This window comes from Mastacembelus armatus, chromosome 13, assembly GCF_900324485.2.
Source record: "Mastacembelus armatus chromosome 13, fMasArm1.2, whole genome shotgun sequence".
Lineage (NCBI taxonomy): Eukaryota > Metazoa > Chordata > Actinopteri > Synbranchiformes > Mastacembelidae > Mastacembelus > Mastacembelus armatus.
The window spans coordinates 16,171,823-16,194,203 of NC_046645.1; the positions used below are offsets into that span (position 1 = coordinate 16,171,823).

Genomic DNA, 22,381 nt, shown 5'->3' on the forward strand with positions numbered 1-22,381 from the left:
TGTACCATTTGGTTCACATACGAGAAGGGAATGAATGGAAGATTGCCTTTAATACACTACCTGAATACTATGAATATCTGGTGATGCTGAGTGGGCTCACTAATGCTCCAGCAGTTTTCCAAAACCTTATTAATGAAGTGTTAAGAGATACAGTATGTTACATACATTTGTGTTAGTGTATCTAAAAACACTTTAACTTTCTCAAACTCTACAGGAATAGGCCCAGCACATTCAACAGCTTTTTTCAGCATCTACTAGCTAACATCCATCCCTCATCCATTTCTTTTCTGGGATTTATTGTGGAAGCAGGTCAGATCAGCATGGATCTGGGTAAGGTGACCCAGTCCTGCAAACTGCAAACTCCAAGGTTTATAGGATTTGCTAACTTCTACAGAAAGTTTATCATGTCCATTAGCAGCTTTGCCACTTATCTCCATTAACTGATGTTCTACAAATTTATATTAACATGGACTCCAGAGGCTGAAAGTGTCTTTTTACACCTCAAGAATAGGTTCACCTCAGCACCTTTTCTTCCAAGTCTTCACCGTTACTTCCTAGTAGAGGTGGATGCATCCAACATTGGAATTGTGGCCTTTTTGTCTCAGCTGTCAGAGCTAGACGAGTGAACACACCTTTTTCTCATGTAGGCTCACTTCATCCAAACTCAACTATAGCATAGGAGAACAGGATGTGCCCTGGAGGAGTGGCATCATTGGCTATAAGCGGTCACACTACCTTTCGCGGTAACAGACCACAGAAATCTAGGATGCCTTCAAATAAAGACTCAATTCTAGGAAAGCTAGATGGGTCTTACTTTTCTTTTCCACTTTACTTTCTTCTACAGACCGAGTTAGAAAAACACCAAAACTCACACTGTCTCTCACCAGTTAGACCCTATTGAGGAAAATCCACTGGCGGATCACATCCTACCATCCAGTGCTAGAGTTTGTACCACTAAATTAGACCTGGAGGAACAGGTCCATAGGCCCTGAGAGTCTCCTGATCCCTCCTTATGTCCCTCGGGTAAGCTATTTGTGCACCAAGCACTCCGCCCACAAGCCCTCTAGTTAGCACATGGTTCCCATCTGTCATGCCAGCTCACCCTTTTGGTAAGACAACAAAGGATTTGGTGGCCCACCATGACCAAAGATGTCAGATAGTATGTTACAGCCTGCTCAACATAAAACATCTTCAAATCCTCCTTTGGGTTACCTTTGTCCTCTTCCTATTCCCAAAAGGCCCTGGTGACATATTGGCTTCGACTTCATTACTGGTCTACCACGCTCACATGGACAGACTTGTGATCTAACTATCATTGGCTGCTTTTCCAAAGTGGTTTATTTTGCTGAACTCAGGAAACTCCCCTCTGTGAAGGACATGGGCAACTTATCCAACATGTCTGTCTGCATGGACTCCCTGAGTACATTGTTTCAGACACGGGTCCCCAAGCCTGGCTGGAGTATGCCCAAACCTCTACAATCACAGAAGTGTCTCCCGCTTCAGTTGTCTATTGTTATCAGTTTTAACCCCCAGCAGAAAGATGCTCAGTGGTGTTGGCAGATGTAGAAACTTATCCAAAGAGCGTTTCTCTAGACGTCTAGATCATATGCTCAGTGGGGTAATTGTCGGAAAACTCCAGCGCCCCAGTACAAGGTAGGTCGACAAGTCTTATCCTCTTCTGACCTGCCTTTGAAGGATGTCTGCAAAAACTGGCTCCTTGTTTTCCAGGTCCCTTCCCCATTTTCACAATCTTTAAACCTGTTTGGGTCTGTCTGGGACTCACCAGGTCACTGCACATTCATCCTTTATTTCAAGAGATTAAGCTGGTCACCTCAAGTGGGCTCTCTCTCCCTATGGCACCAAGAAGCCTCCTGGTTTGTCGCTGGGTGCCCAGTGTATATGGTATGTTGCCTTCTCCACTCTAGCAAGCAAGCAGGAATCTCGAGTACCTGGAGGATTGCGAAGGTTATAGCTCTGAGGAATTATCATGGGTGCTGTCCAGGCACATTCTGGAACATGACCTCATATGGGCCTTACAAGAGGCTCATCCAGACAAGCCTGCTGGGGCATTGTGAGTTGCCCTTGGGAGTCTTCTGGAGTCTAAGGAACTTTCAAGGCTAGGCTTTTATTTTTCTTGAACTATTTCCTTTTTCTGATCTCCCCTGTTTCATATCTAGCAAGTATCATGAGTGATTATCCAAACTCCATACATCTAATTATTAATGTTACTCTGACTACATGAGCTCACACTTCCTTGCAATCAGTGCCAGATTGTACCTTGCATGTTGCAGTTCTTTCCAGCCTTCAGCCTGAAACCTGTTTTGATACTTACCTGCATCTATGGTTTTTCTCTGTATTTTGTCAGAATTGGACCCTGATTTAGCCTCATCCTCTTTGGTACCTTCACCTGAGTTTTTGATCTTTTTTGATCTATTTTTGCCTTGTTTTTGCCTGCTTATTTTTGGACTAATATTGGAGCCACCGTTGAAGCCATGGTGCCTGTGGTCCCCTGTCTTCTCTAGTAAGAGGAATTCCCCAGGAATCCAGAAACACTTTCAGTCTTCTGTCCTGAATTAAAGGACAGTAGCCTGCACCTCTAGTTTCTCACGTCAGCGCAAAGACTGTCCACAGTGTTTCTATAATCATTTCATCCTCACTAATCATCTTCCAGTCTGCTCTCTTTTCATTCCACCGACTCCTCTCTTCATTCATGGTGTGGCAGTGTGGAGCAGCATTAAGAGTACAGCAGGCCCAGAGCATTTTTTTTAGCAAAGCAAACATTTTAGAAGTGTGAGACACAATGCATGAGTAGAAACTGTGTGAATATAAGCCCGTTTCAACAACTTATTTCTTATCTTACAAACTTGTCAGCCTCACATCTAAAATTAATGAGAAATCCCTGGCTTGTTCTTATTGATTTATGAGTACAGTCAGACCTAAATTATTGATCATTCTTAATCATTATTTCCTTATTTTGTTTTGGTAAAAGGTCTTCTGGTCTGTGGCTGTTGCAGTGTATCATATTATGCACAGGGTTAAAAGTGGGCTAATTTGACCTGCCTTGTTAATTAATTAATGATTCTTCTTTCTTGCAGTTGGTTCTTGGATGATACTATGATGCATTGGTAAAAATTGTCACACCCTGCCACAATAATGGTGCACCTTTAGCAAAATTGCAGTGTATTTGTGCTGAATCAAAGCATGTGTCACAGTAGACTGTGTGTGGGTGGCACTCAGCTTACACACAATCTTTCACAGGTACATCAGCTGTGTGGCTGCTTTTATGTTTTACAGTGGACCAGCAGCAGATCAGCAGCATCAATTAGTTCTACAATGGTCCATAGTGTACTTTTAACAAATGGAAGTAAAAACCATGTGATAATAGTTTATTCCAATTTAATTACTTTGCATCAACAATCAAAGAAAAATATACTGAACTGGTGGTGATATGAAGGCAGGGAAGTAGAGCATCCTCTTGTTCCTGTAGTTAAGTTTGAAAAAATAACCCTTATAACCCTTGACCCTTGACCTTATACAATAAGTTGTAAGTTGTTTCACCAAATACCGTTGTGCGAATCCCCACTTTGGCTAGGTTTAGGTCAGGCTTCATTTTTAATGCTGCAGTGGATGATAAAAGACATTCAAAAACTAATTACATTCTAGCGTCCTGTCATTGGTTACCATATGTAAATCTAAGCTCTGCTATTGTCAGTGTTTTCATCTGTGGTTAGTAAAATCTATACATGATTGATTAGAACATGGTGGGATTTTTTTGCATTGCCTCATAGGCTGCTTTCATGTATTATTTTGTGCCTCGTCTGCAGTAATTATTGTGCATGGATTTGATGTCAGATCAGCGATTTTCAACTAGCAGCTTGAGACAGTATGTTCATTTTAGCAGCCTCTTTCACATCTCATCAGCACTGTCTCATAGTGGGTTTTTCCACACAGTGACAAAATATTTCTAAAAGAAATTTGTTAGAAAACTAACATAAATCTTAGTCTCTGCCAGCCATTTAACTATTTAATATGTAATATTAATGTGCTCAGTGTTGTGTTTTAAATGTCCTAACTATGCTACCTTCAATATCCCATAATCTGAGATGAAAAACTGCTTTTGTCATGGAAATATTCCCTGCTGTAATACTGGGGATTATGGCAGCTGATGTGTCATGTTGCAAATCAACTTCTCTGTGAAGTTTTCTGAGCTCATACAGTACAGCTATTGTCATGAACCTTGTTAATTTAGAGTTTATTTTGTCAGAGGACTTGATGAACATGTTCCTGGCATTGCTGTCTCATTCAGCAGTGTGAGTCTGACTTTGTTTCAGCTCACCACTCATGCTGCCACCAGTGACACCCACCAGTGGCACCCACCAGTGGCACCCACCAGTGACACCTGGTAGAGGGTTTTGCCTGCCTGAAGGCTGAACACCGAGACAATGAACACAGAGATGGGCCACCAAGCTCTAGACCTGCACCTTCTGTTTGAGTCGCAGACTCAGACAGGACCATCTATGGAACTCATCTATTCAAGTCTTTTTAGCAGAAGAAATAAACAAAATCTCACCACTGAGGATAGCATCCCTAGACAGTTACAGTGAGCTCAGTTGCAGGGTGTTGTTCAGATGGATCTATGCCCTCAGTCCTTAGTGCTGCTAAATGGATTTTTAAAGTTGCAGTGTTTGGTCCTGAATGTTTTTCTAGTTTTTTGTCTGAATGATGTTTTGGATACATCACAAAAAGTAGTTATCAGCTAGTGTGATAATCTTTTTTTGTTGTTGTTGTTGTTAATAATTTTAGACTGATTGGATGGCAGGTGTTGGCATCAAGTACATCACCACAGAGGCTAGAAGATCCAGTCCAATATTTCAAGAAATAGTTAAGGTCATTATAAGTCAATGATGGAGTCCCAACCCTCCCTTCCCCTTCCCCCTTCCCCCCTCCTCCTGATCCTCATCCCACTCCTCCCTTACCCTTCCCTGTCTCCCAGGGTTCCCTGATTATGGGTTGTATTCCATGGCCAGCGGTGACCTACGGGGAGGAACGCCCTACTCCCTGGCTGACTATGGCTCACTGGGGGCCCAGGCGGCTGCTCAAATCCTGCCCAGTGAGCATGCCAGCTCGGCCTGCAACTCTCCCACATCTCTCCAGCACCACCTGCACAGCCCGGACCCTTTTAAGAGCCCAGGTGTGTATTTCCATGTCTCTGCTCCTCCCACACATGCATGTAGACCCACACACAACACAACTTATCAACAGCTTGAGAAAGAGACTGAAGGAATGTGGTGGGCTATAATAAAGCTTGAGAGAATGGGAAATTTGCCTAGAATGCAGTGCATGTTTTATAGCATTGCCTTTGAAAAATTTCTGCTCTTTGGTCATTAGCTCTTGTTCTCACAGATTTGAATATTGGAACGACTGTATATTTGGGGTTTCTGAGCTGTACCTGGAATGGCTATTAAATGGGTAAATGATTCCTTCTTTAGGTAAAAACAGATCTTTCAGAGTATCTTGTGGTTTTTGAGTTACCATATGTGTTAATATTCCCAGCACCAAAGGAAAAGAGGCAGAGTGTGAAATCTGCAGCAAACACTTACCATTGGAGATTGATATCTTTGCCTTGAGTCTAGGGGCTCGGGTTGTGTTTTGTGATATACACTCACTACTACATCCCAGATAAAAAAAAATGTGTAATGAACAGTGAGTGTGCCGCTTTTTGCATATACTGAGAAGACCTTGTCCAGTAGTCACACTGTGAAACAGCTACTGGTTGTGCTCATACTGACTGTGAGAAACTACACTGGTGCATCCTCTGTATCATGCATATCTTGTTTAGGAAAAATGGCTAAATGTGAAGAACCAGTAGTGAAGACCTGCAAGGTGAGCCACACCTAGTAGCTATTAGGGTCCATGTCTAGTAAAGCTAAAAGTATAATGAAAGAAGTCAGAAACTATAGTGAGTTTCAATATTATATGGGGCTCACACTGATAAATTCAATGTAATACAATACATCAACTCTTCAATTAATCCTACCATTATGGTGACATCTTTATCAGGTTTTTTGACACTGACAGTCAGTGAGGAGTTGGCTTGATGTTGGTTATTTTTGTTATACGCTGATGCATTTGAGTGCATTTTGAAACAGGTCTATAATCACTCTAGTAGTAGATGAAATCTAATTGAACATACTGTTCTGTACACATATTATATATTAATGCTGTAGTGTGTCACTGCATGTTTTATTGTTTGTAGCTCCAATTTAACTTTGTGTACTATTGTTAAGCATGTGGATAATCAAATTGCCAGAATTTTACAATTTTTTTATTGTTTCATAATTTAACTATTTGTTTTGTCAGATGCACATTTGCAAATGTGTTTTTTTTTTAATATCACTACATACACTGCTGAATATAACCAAACGAACCAACATTTTAATGAGATTTGTTTTAGAGTAAAATACAATGAAAAGAATAGCTTTGTTTTTTTTTTTTGTTTGATTTGGTACATTTTATGCCAGATCCCCTTCCTGATGCAACCCACTGGTCTTTCAAGGTGGTATCCCATCCAAGTTCTGACCAGGCACAACCCTACTTAGCTTTCAAGATCAGATCAAGCATGCACACTCAGGTGTGGCCATACAAGGAGTTGAGTATAGTATGAATATGTAATCTCCATTTGCCTGGCCTTTGTCTGAGAGTAGATGTTAAATCCTTCTGTGGTTTTGAGTGTTTTATATTTCAGTTTTGGGTTTTAAAAAGCTCTACTGAGAGCATTAACTCTCAAAAGTAATAAACCTTCCATTAACTAAGTAGCATGTAAGCTAGGTGGCCCAACCTGACTTTATATTCCTGTTTATTAATGGGTGGGTCACTAAATGCAGTCAGAGGGAGAAAAGTAAGTAGTTTTTGAAGTGGTGTGGGTTTTAGGTTTGTTCAATTGAATTGAATATATTATGGGCAGCACAGTGGTGCAGTGGTTAGTACCATCATCTCCCACTAAGAGGGTTTTGGGTTTGAACCTGCCAGCAATCCGGGGCCTTTCTATGTGGAGCTTACATGTTCTCTCTGTGTCTGTGTGGGTTTTCTCAGCGTACTCGAGCATCATTCCACAGTCCAAACACATGGAGGTTAGGATCACTGGTGACTCTAAATTATCAGTAGGTGTGAATATTAGTTTGAGCATTTTTATATTTATGTAACTGCACTGTGGTAGACTGGTGTGATCTGTCCAGGGTATACCCTGCTTCTCACTCAGTGTCAGCTGGGATTGGTTCCAGCCTTCCATGACCCTCTGCAGAATAAGTAAAATAGCTGATGGATGAATGGACAAAAAAAGTACTAATTAGAGATTTCACTGTGTGAGCTTGCAGATACATATCAGTGTGCCAAGCCAGAAATACTTTAATAAATCTGCATAGGTATATATTATTTATGGCAACACCGTGACCAGGAGTGAGGTCTTACAGTAGTATTTGTAGCTAAATCTAACAAGTACGTTTTTCACTAAACCTAATAAATTGGTGATGGTTGTAAGCAGCATATTATTGTTACCATGACGACAAAGAACTTGCCATTGGAAATTATGCATCATATTTTGATGACAAGCCAAAATGTAATTTTGCTGATGTTAGATTTATGTGCTCTCTGCAGATAGTGTCTGCACTCTGCCAGACATTACTTGTGAAGGACGATACTCCATTCAGGAACAAACTGACTGTTTATTTGCAAAAGCCCAATACTTTGATTGGGATTAGAACCAGAAACATGATCTGAACTTAATATACTGTTCTGTTTTATAGTATTGTAGGATGAGGAAAGTGACACAAGCTGCAAATACTGATTAGATTTAGGTTTTGTTCCCTTTGCTGCACTTCCTTTGAAGTTAATTGGAATGAAGAACTATTTATATAATTTATATTAAAAGCTTCCCCTGTGTATTTTCAGTGCCTAAAACTTTTAACACAGTACTCTATACATCATGCATGTACATAGATACATATAGAATGGTTATGGTATGGATTTACACTGGGCTCTCATGACAGAAGGTAATCTTGCAGCTCGCAATACTGCTTCCTACTTTTAACCCATTGGTCTTTCATGTTTTTTATTCAAACAAAGCACAGCACAGGTATCTCAACCAATATAGAAATTTGCCATTTATCTTCAGTTATCCCTGTTATTTCTGTTCAGCCAGAGGTTGAAAAAAAATTTTATATGGCTGTGGTTTACACACAGTCACTTGTGAGAGGACTTTAATATTTCTGTTACAGAGAACTCACAGCATTGCATTCACTTTCTTTCATATGTCAACCATTGCCAAAGGACGACTGTATGTTATCTCTTTTCCTAACCTGTAATGTATATTCTATATACTTTACTCCTCTAAAAATGGCTTGAGCCAAGAAACTCAATATGAATGGTGGTCTGCAGTTCATCTCCCCTTCAGTATTACTCCCCTCTTGGTGAAGAGCCCATGGAATAGCTCACCCCTGCAATCTTTTAGCACACATTACCCAGGACACCCTGTGTAATTTCCTGCTTGTCAGGCAGCAGGCTAGATCCAATGCCCCAGGCACTTTGGAGAAGATAATCACCATCATATATTTAAAAGAGGCTGGAGAAGGAGCAGGGGAAGTTATAGAGGGGAAGGGGATGTGGGTGTGGTGAAGTGTAGAGGCTATACTAGTGACAGGTGTTGATTAGATGAGGGGTGTTGTGCCCAGTTCCCTTGTGCAATATCTGCCAGGCATTTATAAACTGTCTGGCAGTCATATCTGAGGGTTCTGCACATTGCAAGGCACAGAGCACCAATGAGTGGTGAATGACAAGAAGAGTTTTTATAACTTTTCTTTTTTTTTTACATTTGGGGGGTTGTATTTATACTACATCTTGTATAGAGCAAAAGAACCAGATTTCTTTGTCTCACCTCCTTGTGCATTGGAGGTGAATATTGCCAATGACCATAAATGACTAATGAAAAATAGTTGACTATGAAAGTATTTGGTAAAAACCACAGTAATTATCCTTTTATGTACTAAGTTTCAGATTAAATAAGGCTCATTGGTGAACTGAAATGTCACCCTGCACCCTTTTAACACATTATGCCCTTCGGTCAGTGTCAAACTGCATTTAATTTTGTTCATAAAAAGAACTCATATCATACGATCTTTCCAAATCATTACCAACGCAATCATTACCATGAAGATTGCATGAAATAAATTTCCTGTCTCTGTGTGTAACAGGTCACGGTCAGGCTTCATCTCTGAGTGCCAGTGTTATAGTTTCTTTGGTTAATGTGTCTCCTGATTGTCCTCAACAGGAACCAACCCAACCCGGCCTGGAGCCTTTCCTGGTGCCAACAGTCCTGGGCCTGTAGCTGACCTTTATGGCACTGCCAGTCAGGACTCTGGTGTGGGCAACTACATCAGTGCCACCAGCCCTCAGCCAGGCTCTGGCTTTAGCCACAGCATTGCAGTAAGTATATCTGTTTTTTGTCACTGTCATTTGCATCATCATCAGCAGCAGCAGCATCATCATCATCCAATTCATTCCATCTCTCCACTAAATTTTGATATCTAAAACTCATTTCTCACCCTCTTGTTCTTCTATTTTTTCCATTGATTACAAAAAAGAATGTGAGATAGAAAATAGCAAGGTTAACTATAGAGCATTTTGATTGTCCACCTCTTGAATCAGTAAATTTGTCATACTTTATGCAATCACTTTCACTGCTGCTTTAAAATTCATGCTTATCTTCCAGTACTCCACTGACACCTCACCATAAAATGTCTTTAGTTGATGAAAAAGCTGAAGGGCCATGTTAGTTTGCGTACTCCCTTCACATTTAGCCCCATTTCCCCCATCTGTTTATATGTCCAGCAGTTCCAGGCCAGAAATTGCCCGTTCTTCTCTTAACAAGCATCTCTGTGTGCACCATTGAACATCAGTATTTTCAGTTCTAATCTCTCTACTCAGGATTCCTAGGTCGTCACTGCAGGGCATGATAACAGTTAAAAAGAACTGGAAGAATCCTTTTGCAAACTACTGTTATGAAAATCTTTCTTCATGGCCTTTGATGCTTTCCCAGCTGATGCCATCAACCAATATGAACTTCTTGATAGAGCTGCGTAGGCAGATGAAAGCTAGGGAAAACCAAAACCTCAGTATATCCATTCTGTATTAGCTTCTTTGATTTTCTGCCCAAGTAATTTAACAGTTACTGACCAGAACAAGGCCTTTTGTGTTTGACCATCTGCTTTTCAGCGCAGACACACTGTCAGTACCATGTGTAATGTAAGTTTGAATTCCCCAGCACACCGAGGTTTGAAAAAACTGTCTGTAGGACTTCAGAGTAGCTATTTGTTATGACTCAAGAGCCATTTAATTCATTAAAACACAGTCTGCTGAGAATCCTATAGAAAGAAATGTGTCATATATTTGTCATGACTATAAAGAAGACCTGTTTGGTCACAGTTTATGCAGTATATTGCAGCAGCATATTTTGATACTTTACCCCCTAGTAAATTGTTTGCATGACACTGAACAATCCAGCTTAGAAATCATGTTCCACCTATAATTTGTCTGAATGTTTCCCTGTACTGTTTCTAACATAATCAATATTGCATACCTTTGCAGAATTAAAGTCTGAATGATACTGCAGATTTTTTGGTAAATGTGGTAGTGCATGGCTTATTTTGACTGTATCCAGTTACACAGGCTGACAATGGTGACCTGATATCAATTGTTTTCATGCATTACATATCCACTGAAGTGCACCGCATTCAACAAAGAAACACATCCATTTTCTCTTCCATTTACCCACTTATTCATCGGCACATTATGTATGTCCACTTAAGTTGCATAATATTGCTGGTGACTGTCTCACAATATATTTGGTTAGAGGTAAGGTAAACCCTGAACAGGTCATCAGAGTATCACAGAGCTAACCACAAACATGACCAATTTTGAGGTCCCGGATCACCTAACCAGGCAGCTGGCTGATTGAATTGAAACAACTACTGTACCACCACTCTCAAATTATTATGACTGCACAGATAACCTGGTGATCAGCGGACTGTCACCCTGAAATGAAAATCTAGTGTTTTCACATTCTTATTTGAAAACCCTGGTTTGCTGCCATATACATACAGTATACCCAGCCCATTTTCATTCTCACATGAAATACTGATGCTTTGTGAAGTACCTTTTGTGTCATGTTATACAGACACTAAAAGGTACCTTTTGTGTAGTACACTTTGGCATCCCACAATTATTCTAAAGGGTACCTTTGGCATCAAATACTCATACTTTGTCTAATAACATCAGCATCTGATGAGAATGTGCTGATATACCACAGGTCAGGTGGGCTGGCAACTCTAAAAAGTGTACAGGTGTCAGTGAATGCATCTCTGTGTGACAACTTGCTAAATTATATTGTAGCCTGATTTTGTATTTATAACACATCATAACAAGGTCTGTCAATTTTCAAAGGCTTTATGTACATTTGAGAAAAACATACTTCTTTTCAGAATGTGTCCTTTGCAGACCTCAGTATGTTGTAACCTATTGTGCACTGGTCAGTTATGCAACTGTGGAGCTGTGATAAACCTATGAAGCTGGGAATTATTGTGTACCACATCATAATCATATTTGTGTGCAGGTGTTCATCACTGACGAGCTGCAGCTTGACTAATGAAAAGCAGCTGCAATTAGTAAATAATTAAAGCCTGGAATAAAGCAATTGTTTTTAGCAGCCTTGAAATGTTGCTAATGGCACAGCATCATAGATAAATGAAAGTTGCATGGATAGGTTTTCCATTAAATTGATGCAAACTTGCAGGTTCTTTACAACATACATTACAATATGTAGAGTAAAGTGTGACATTTTTGATTTAACAAGTTGTCAAGGAATGCACAGGTGCTTCAATGGTGTTGGTCTTTGTGGTGTGAACGAGAGGCACAGTTGAGCTTTCAGATGCTCCACCAGCATAGGTCACATTTTTCAGAAGATCCAGCCCCTGAATTTGGACACAGAATATCTACATTACAACTCTGTGACAGTAAAACCTGTTCAGGGTGTATAATGCAGTGTGCAGGATGAATGGATAGACAAATGATGGATTATTTTCTCAAAAGCTAAGGCTGGTGTTATCTTATATTTTTATTGCCAAAATCTCTGCTGTCTTTTAAAACTTTGTTCCTACTAAAAATGTTAAAAAAAAGAAGAGGAAGAAGAAGAAGATGCTCTGTAATTTTCTAAAACAGCTGGTCACTGTAGTTTCTATTCAAAGCAGGAGGAAATGACACATTTGTTGGGGATTATTTTCAGCAGTGCATTAGCCCATGATTTAGTGCTCTAGTGAACAGGACAGTGTACATGAGGCTATGTCCAATTAAACTACAGTATGTGTATTTGTGGTAATGAAAGAACATGTGACCCAATGCAACTGTGCAGCTCATTGCTTTGTTTTTGATGATTTCTAGTGGAGCTCTGTGTCACACAAGAAAATCATAAAATCACCAGACTTATCCTTTAAGAGACTGAATCTCACATTAGGACTTCGCAAGGTGAAAGTTATGATATATTGATATATGGAAAGCACACACACACACACACACACATATATATATATATATATATATATATATATGTATTTATTTATTTATAAACATTTCTGTTTTTTTCCCTTTGGTGAATGCAACACACTTCTGTACACCTGTGCAGAATTACTGTCTGCTTGTCCAGTAATGTTTGAGTGTTTAATTAATATGTGTTAGCATGAATGTGATAGGTATCTCAAGTAGATCTAAACTCTGTATCAAAGGAAGAAAGAAAGAAAATGATAGAACCTACAAAAAGCCATTAATCTCTAGTCTCTGTCTTTTACACATTTATCTGTGTTTCTAAAAGATCTGTGTGAAAATCAAATCAATTTTAAAGATCATGACCTTATGTAAATGAAAGTCATACAAGTGGAAACATATACACTATGTACAACAAACATGAAAACATGCATTTTAAAATAGCTCACCTACATAAGACAACCTTATGTACGGCATTTAGTTTTATGAGATAAAATGTGCTAATTCTTCCGTATTTTGATTAGATTAGTTAGAAAACAGGTGATGAAAAGGCTGGTTGGCTAAAGTTTTCAAGATATTTCATGAAAATGATTTATAATTATCTATACACAGGTGAGTATATTTGCCTGCAAGGTTTGGGGGTGACTGATGATCACGATGCCTCGTAACTTCTCAACAAAGTACAGTAGGACAATGGAAAATGGAATGAATGAAATTAAATCTGATACTAAAGATTATTACCTAACTGTAATATATTGGCCTTTTATTTTCAAATGTCAAGGTTTTTGGTGTTTATTTTCGTGAATAACTGGTCTGAGTGTGGGTGTGGTTATCCACTTTGCTTTCTAGGTTCAAATTCTCAGACAGTTACAACACAACAACAGTTGTTTTACCATATGGAAGCTTCTAAACGTGTGATGAATAATACAAGATAATACACAGTTACTTTAGAACCAAATAAATGTTTCCATTGTTTTTTTTGTGCCAAAAGCCCAAATGTAAGAATAAGTACTCGTCAAAAAGTGCTGATTATCTCTAAGCTACCAGTTCTACCAAAACAATTTCTGCTCTGTAGAGTAAATTTGTCTTGGCCAGATAATGTCTTTTTGACGTATCAGCAGTAATCTATGTCCTGGCTGTGTGCAAGCCAAAAAGCGCAGTTTAGATACCGAATACAGATGGAACCTTGTCGTTTAATCTGATGTTAGAGCTTGCATTCTGTAATTATCTGATATTACTCACATTATATTTCATAAGCTTTAAAACTGTTGAATTTTGAGGTTGTATCTTAATAGTCTGGGAAGCTACACAGCAATGGGACCACCCACAATTTAGTCAGTTTTTACTGAAAAACAGCATGAAAATGTTACATGAAAAACTAATAAATTAATGGAAAGTTATGTTATTGGTATCAATAAAAAGATAAATGCATAATGATTGGTGTGACACCATTCTCAATGCTATATCACATTTTGCAGAAAGGTTATGGAGCATAGTCGCACACCTTCTTCCTAATTATGAATTATGTTGATGCAATTTCTTCCTGAAGCTGTATCTTGGACACTGGAGCCAATTAACACTCAGGATGTAATTTTCCTTTATTAGTTACTCAATTCTGGCAAAATTTTGCTGCTTTCTTTTGCGAAGCTTTCTCCTTATACACCAGTGTTACACGTAATGCTAAGGGAAAAAACATCATGGTCATGGTCTCAGTCTTAAATGTTATGATACAAGAGTTTAGATGGGCACAGTATAGTATTAATTTGACATTTTTTTGACATAATTAAACAATGTTTTATTTCAATTTAGATCAAATTTATCAACATATTTTGTTTTAGTTTACATAACCAAAGATACCACAAATTACATGTTCATGGCAAAATCCATATGGCTCAGATTGTGTGTCATAGTTGTTACAGTTCTGTTTTTTCAGAATCTAAATTTTGTTAGCAAACTGTACATATTGTCCTTCCCACAAAAGTAAGAAAGATGTATTTCCATTCATGCTGGCATCACATCCAATGAATAACTGCACTCACCTGCAGTCTGCTACTCTTTGCCTTTTTCCAAGAAATGCGTACTGACACAGTTACTAATTATACATTTTAGGGTCCGTTGATTGCGACAGCATTTACAAATGGATACCATTGAAAGCTAACACGTGACTGGTTGCCATCTCGTTTAAGGTATTATATACTATTTTTATATCACAACTCTGTCTACCCATAAAACTGTGTATTGTTCTTACATCCCTTGCACATCTTATTTTCCCTGTCCTTCCTGCTCCTATATAATATGTACTGTGAACACTGACCCTCAAGATGACACAGCTATTCACAGGGTTTGCACTGTAGCTGTACACAAAAATGCCAAGCCCTTTGAAAAGTTGTCAGTAATTTGGTGTCCATTGTAAATGGTTCTTCCAATCACCCTGAGCCATCTGTCTTTCAATGTAACTGCAATATTAACCACTGACTCATATATGCATGCATACTTTTAAAATGTGTTACTAGAATTTAGTCCATTTATCCATTTGTGTCCATTTATCCAGTTACTGTAGTTTGGAATTCCTCTGTTTTCTCCATTTCCTTTTATATATTCAGTCTTGAAATGGCTACTCTTCTGTATATAGCTGTCAAATAACTAAAAATAGATCTTGAAACCTATTATTTTTACTTGAGGTCCACACATAAAATATTAACATATTATGATGAACATGAAGTTACATTTGCTCCTAAATTTTAACTTTTTGTTTAAGATATGAAATCATCAACATTAGGTCCAAATATACTTGATCTGAGACAAGATTACTATAGGAAATGCCTTCTTGTCTTATACACACTACTCATAAATTCTCATTGCACTGCAGTTGTTGAGTCTGAGCAGATTGCTTTGGCCAGTGCACGTGTTTGAAAATTCAAGCTGATTTTGATTGATTTGAAATTGGTTTTATCCGATGCAGAAAGAAAAACAATCTGTTCTTGAATTGTAAATTCAACCTACAAGATTTTAAATAAAAACATTCAGATATCAATATCATCACATCATAGGCAGTCTGACATTTGCCATCATGGAGGGGACATTACAATAGTTGTATGTTGCAAACCATCAAGCCATCAGTGTCGGGCTGATCCAGGACTGCTCTGGTTGTTTGTGTGACTGTGTCTTCACATTGTGTTAGCTGCTGCAGTCTGGGAGGCTCAGGTGGCTCTGGTTCAACTGTTAATGGAACTTTATCTGAAACTGGAGATTTTAGAAAACACTGAATGTCGATAAAGCCTACATACTCCACGAGAACAGAGAAACTTGTTCGTTTTTGAGAACAAGAACAAAGTTACTTCTCAGGACATTTCATTGAAAAAAGCGAGAATGGTAATATTTCCACTTTCTGCTTTAACTACGCCCACTTCGAATTTCTGACCAATCACACAATAGTTGTCGGACACCACACAAGAAAAAAGTTCTGCCTAGATGATGTGTCAAGAACAAGCTGCAAGAACTCCCAAACCAGGGCTGCGAGAAAAAAATTTTGTCATGCTTTTCTCGCAGCTCCGGGAGAGAGAACAAATTTCTTTGTTTCTTTTGCACTAGTTCCACTTCCCAGAGCCAACTGATGATCACTGATGGCTTGAAAAAAAAAAAGAAATAAAAAATTGCGACTCCTTCTAATCGTACCACAATGTTCATACAGCCATGGACACATACAGTGTCAGCTTAGCCACAGAGGGCAAAAAATGTTGACCCTGGCTCACCATTTGTCACTGCATAATCTGTTCAGTCATCTGACAACTCACTGTGGTGCACATCCAACATAAACACACACACCAGGCTCAATACTTTTTAGCATGTCGCTTGTAGTGTTATACTAATTGTACTACACTGCTACACAGAAGTATTTGGACATCCAAATAAAGCATGTGGATATCCAAACACTAAAACTACACATGACAGCTTAGTATGTCATTCCAGCACCATGGGAATTAATGTGCTGCTATAACAGCTTCCACTCTGCTGGTTTCAGTCTTTTCACCAGATGTTAGAAACTAGCTGCAGAAATGTGCTCCTATTCACCCATGAGAGCACGAGTGAGATCCATCCAACTGACTGGATGGTACGGCTTGACTAAAGGATGAATGGTGGGGCTTATGTTTAGAGTTTTTTGCAGGCCAGTCAGGTTGTTAAACTTGGGGGAAATGGGGAAACAAATTTCAGGTGGACTTGTGCATGTGGACACGTGCTGAAACAGAAAGATGGATGCACACTGTTGTCTAAATTATTGTTGTTATTGTGTGCTTGAGCATTAGGAGTTCATATCTATGCTCTCTATTATTGTTCATTTTTTTGCTGTTTACCAGCTGATGGGAAAAATATTTCCGGCATAAATTTTCCAATTGTAAAATGTTGTGGTAAATATAATCACATAGTTTCATGTCTTTGTCAAATCTTGCAAAGGGTCAAACCTTTAGAGCAGTATCAGTTCACTTGTACTTTCAACAACCTTAATTGTAAACTTTAATCTCTATAATCTATATAGACTCACCCCTGCTAATATTCTGCCAAAGCATGTCACTCTGGTAGACCTCACCATTTCAATATACAGTGGGTACGGAAAGTATTCAGACCCCTTTAAATTTTTCACTCTTTGTGTCATTGCAGCCATTTGCCAAAATCAAAAAAGTTCATTTTATTTCTCATTAATGTACACTCAGCACCCCATCTTGACAGAAAAAAACAGAAATGTAGAAATTCTTGCAAATTTATTAAAAAAGAAAAACTGAAATATCACATGGTCATAAGTATTCAGACCCTTTGCAGTGACACTCATATTTAACTCACATGCTGTCCATTTCTTCTGATCCTCCTTGAGATGGTTCTGCTCCTTCATTGGAGTCCAGCTGTGTTTAATTAAACTGATTGGACTTGATTAGGAAAGGCACACACCTGTCTATAGAAGACCTTACAGCTCATGTCAGAGCAAATGAGAATCATGAGGTCGAAAGAACTGCCCAAGGAGCTCAGAGACAGAATTGTGGCAAGGCACAGATCTGGCCAAGGTTACAAAAGAATTTCTGCAGCACTCAAGGTTCCTAAGAGCACAGTGGCCTCCATAATCCTCAATGGAAAAAGTTTGGGACGACCAGAACTCTTCCTAGACCTGGCCGTCCAGCCAAACTGAGCAATCGTGGGAGAAGAGCCTTGGTGAGAGGTAAGGAAGAACCCAAAGATCACTGTGGCTGAGCTCCAGAGATGCAGTAGGGAGATGGGAGAAAGTTCCACAAAGTCAGCTATCACTGCAGCCCTCCACCAGTCGGGACTTTATGGCAGAGGGGCCCGATGGAAGCCTCTCCTCAGTGCAAGACACATGAAAGCCTGCACAGAGTTTGCCAAAAAACACATGAAGGACTCCCAGACTATGAGAAATAAGATTCTCTGGTCTGATGAGACCAAGATTGAACGTTTTGGCGTTAATTCTAAGCGGTATGTGTGGAGAAAACCAGGCACTGCTCATCACCTGTCCAATACAATCCCTACAGTGAAACATGGTGGTGGGAGCATCATGTTGTGGGGGTGTTTTTCAGCTGCAGGGACAGGATGACTGGTTGCAATTGAAGGAAAGATGAATGCGGCCAAGTACAGAGATATCCTGGAAGAAAACCTCTTCTAGAGTGCTCAGGACCTCAGACTGGGCCGAAGGTTCACCTTTGAACAGGACAATGACCCTAAGCACACAGCTAAAATAACAAAGGAGTGGCTTCGGAACAACTCTGTGACCGTTCTTGACTGGCCCAGCCAGAGCCCTGACCTAAACCCAATTGAGCATCTCTGGAGAGACCTGAAAATGGCTGTCCACCAACGTTCACCATCCAACCTGACAGAACTGGAGAGGATCTGCAAGGAAGAATGGCAGAGGATCCCCAAATCCAGGTGTGAAAAACTTGTTGCATCATTCCCAAGAAGACTCATGGCTGTACTAGCTCAAAAGGGTGCTTGTACTCAATACTGAGCACAGGGTCTGAATACTTATGACCATGTGATATTTAAGTTTTTCTTTTTTAATAAATTTGCAAAAATTTCTACATTTCTGTTTTTTTCTGTCAAGATGGGGTGCTGAGTGTACATTAATGAGAAATAAAATGAACTTTTTTGATTTTGGCAAATGGCTGCAATGACACAAAGAGTGAAAAATTTAAAGGGGTCTGAATACTTTCCGTACCCACTGTACATACTAACCCACGCTGAAAAGCTTTTTAAAGTCAGGCAGCAGTACAAGGAGCCATGGTGTGGTATGGAAAGACAGGAAGTCACAGGAGAAAGCAGCACATCACAGCAATGTTTGTCTGCAGTGTGTGTTGCTCACTAAACCTTCATATGAACACCAGAACACTCTCTGGCAGTCACAGCATGAGTGTCTTTGCATGCATCATACCAAAGCTTGCTGGCCTTTGTCTCCAGGCATGGATCATACATTTGCAACTCCTATGTAGCTTTGTGATGTTAATGTCACATTTTGCTTTCAAGCATGAAGACAAGTTCCTGTTTCATTATTGATCTGTGTACATTCAAAAATAGATAGATGCCAACCATAAATCCACATTCCAATGTTGAAAAAAAAACATCTGTGATAATAATGCTTTGGGTTACAGTAAAAGTGGAATTGAATGGAATTTATATGTTTAGTGGACAGTTATTTATCAGATATCATTGCATGAAATAGTTTGCCAGCAGATTGAATCCCTGTCTTAATGTCTCTCAAAGTCTGTTCAGTGTCACACACCTGGAAGGACATGACAGGGTATCTGTGGGTCTATAAAATACTGAAGTAAATTTTGAAACATTTTCATCATGTACCAAGCATATATCACAAAATTTAAAAAAGAAAAAATACTGTCAGTTTTTTTTATATTGTGTGTTTATTTTCAAAAGACACTTTGCCATCAAACAGGATGACATGTGTTTTTGATTGTTTTTTGTTTGTTTGTTTAGAGACATGATTATTCCATTCTAGAGGTTTATTTGATGGAAGAGGAATTGCAAATCTTCAAATCCTGCACAGAACAACTTATGTTTAATTACTATTACATACTCTAAGTATAGTCTGTAATGAACTCCATATGAGTTTTATTGTAGTAGTTTGTTACTGAGAAAACTGTTATATTATGTTAGATTGGCCCAAATTTCACTGTCTGCTAAAGAAAATATTTTGAACAATCTTTAAGTTACCCTGTGACCCTATAATTAGGAAAGAGCGGATATAGACGATGGATGGATGGAATCTTTAAGTTGCATGTTTTCATGTGTATTCTTTATATAATATCATTGTTTAGTTGTAGCTTGAACTAACAGTAGTTTTTTTTTGTTTGTTTTGGGGGTTTTTTGCACATTAAAAAAAAATCTGACATCATTTGGTCTTAAACTAAGCCCAGTGAGGAGCTTTGGAACCTGCAGATACCCAGTGTTGTTTTGTATTAAGTCAGACACACTACAAAAACAGCCTGTAAATGTTCTGTCAGGAAAGAAAAATGCTGTTGTTGTTGCTGACTGACTTTCGGCTGTGTGTCTGTGCTGCCAGAAGAATGTTTCAGGAGGCCAGGGGATGTCAGGCCGGAGTTTCTAAACTGCTTCTGTGTGCAGGTGATGCCATCCAGCCCTAACCACTACAGCATCCACGCAGTGAGCCAGAGCAGAGGTGGCACCAGATGAAGGACAGCTTGAAAAGAAAAGTCAAAACTCATCCCAGAAAAAAAGGAGACAGTCTGCTGTACTATAAAGCCTGACCTGCTGTTAAGATCCCTCTGACTGTACTGTTGTCTGGTATCCTTGTGTAAGGTTTTGCTGGTTTCGATTTTACTTCTGATTGTTTTTTTATTTAAATGAATTATCTCGGATTATGACTTTTTTTCTTGGATTATAAATGAAGAATGAAAAATTCTTTTTACATATTTAGTTCAAATTATTTTATGTATATCTTTCTGTGTGTGTGTGTGTCTGTGTGTGTGTGTGTGTGTGTGTGTGTCAGCTGAGACACTGTGGATACTTTTTTATATATTTGAGTGATTGAACGATTGTCAATTTGCACATACAGAGATATCTTACATGAACCAGTGAGACTCAGTGGAGACAGGATTGGTTCATCAAAAAAAAAAAAAAGGAAAGAAAAAAAAAACACAAGACACACTAATAACATTTAGTAGCTTTGGTTCTAGCATTGTGGTCACAAAACATAACCTATTTTTGGCAATAAGAGGACTACAGTATTTTCACAGTCCTGTTTTATAAATGTTTTGTTGTCTGGAGAAAAAATATATAATTGTCCTTTTAATACTACTTCAAATTAAAAAAAAAAAAAAAGTAGTATATAACTGTAAGTTGTGTTCCAGTCATTGCATATAGTGGTGTAGAGAGAGACAGGCATATTTTTGTTATGTGATATTTGATCAGATGAGAAGGCCACACTATGCTGGATGGGAGGATGTTGACTGTCCCAAGAGAGTCCCATCCATTGCACAATGCCTGAGGAAATGATAATCCCATGACAGATCTGTAAATGCTCTTCGCTTTCCAACTCTGGCTAATTTAAAACCAGCATTTTTGTCTACATGATAGCTATTGCGTGCACAGTTAGAAAAAAGACGACGCAAACATCTGTGCATCTGCACTCAGTGACACACAGCAGACAGGATGCCCACTTATTCTTCTGTATGACAGTGACTCTGGAGATCAGTAGCATGAAAAGAAATCAATCCAAAGCACACTTGATAGTTTTGGGAATACCGCAAAACTCATTTGTGTCCTCATATTTCACAGAGATGATGTTTGTTTGATACAATATAATTGTTTCTACATGTCTGGTGTCACATAAAAGGCAATATTTTAAGTCTGATATATATTTAGCAACTTGTGTTTCCTTTAAATGAGGAGGAAGTGTAGCAGATTAGTGTTGCTTATTACCTCAGTCCTGTGTGTTTTGTTATGATGACCAGAGAACTTATTTGAAAAAGCTTCAAAAATATGACTGGCTAACAAAGTTGTTGTTGCACTGTGATTCAAGGTAAGGCTAAGAGCAGATTTAATTTGCACATTAGTTGGCTTTACAAAGTGAACTTAGTGACGTAAAGGGTTTTTATTTATTATCCAGTTTTGGTCAGTCTAACTTGAAAATGTCAGGACATTTGTTTTACTGTTTTTAAGTTTTGACATTTGCCAACTAGCCTGCATAACACTGGTTAATCTGCCATACATAAACACAAATTTCATACAAGCATCACAAAATAAAAGCAAAATAGGAATGTTATCTATAATTTAATGTATATAGAAATTTGCTATAACTAAAGAATCAAGCTTTCTTTAATGTTTGAAATGCTTTATGAATTCATAAATGCATATGCTGTTTTGTTCCCCTCTGTGCTGAAACAGATATTTTACATCTTACTTTTACAACCCACAGGGAGCTGAATGCTGGACTGTTTCTAAAATGGAGACTTTAAGTAATAATCAAATAATCCAAAAAAAAAAAAAAAAAAAAAAGTGTATGTCGTTAATTAAAAAGAGAAACATGTATGTTCCCTTGTATGATTTACATTTCTAAGATGGATTTGTATCAATATTTTTGTGGTTGTTAATATCTATAAAACTAACTAATAATATAATGTACTGTACATCCATCCAGTTCTCTCTCCATTCCCTCCCATCCACTACAATAACACTTAGTTGGTCATTAATGTATTTCAGTAATATATATATACAAAAGAAAATCCAATGATGTTATATAGGAGTGTTGTCTTTGATACCAGTGTAG

The 22,381-nt window shown here is 38.6% G+C and overlaps 1 protein-coding gene across 10 annotated transcripts in view; it reads left to right on the forward strand.

The window, feature by feature from the left end:
• Positions 1–22,143, forward strand: part of msi2b (musashi RNA-binding protein 2b) — a 220,870-nt gene extending 198,727 nt beyond the window's left edge. For 3 of the 10 annotated variants that reach the window (XM_026316661.1, XM_026316677.1, XM_026316696.1), the window contains 3 exons: positions 4,994–5,191; positions 9,323–9,477; positions 20,218–22,143. In XM_026316661.1, the coding sequence (XP_026172446.1) occupies positions 4,994–5,191; positions 9,323–9,477; positions 20,218–20,286 (422 nt within the window). In that variant the 3' untranslated portion in view covers positions 20,287–22,143. Of the gene's footprint in view, positions 1–4,993; positions 5,192–9,322; positions 9,478–14,694; positions 14,772–20,217 lie in introns of all 10 variants that reach the window. The other 7 variants (XM_026316705.1, XM_026316724.1, XM_026316742.1 and 4 more) reach the window with 3 other exon arrangements.
• The last annotated feature ends 238 nt before the right edge of the window (positions 22,144–22,381 follow it).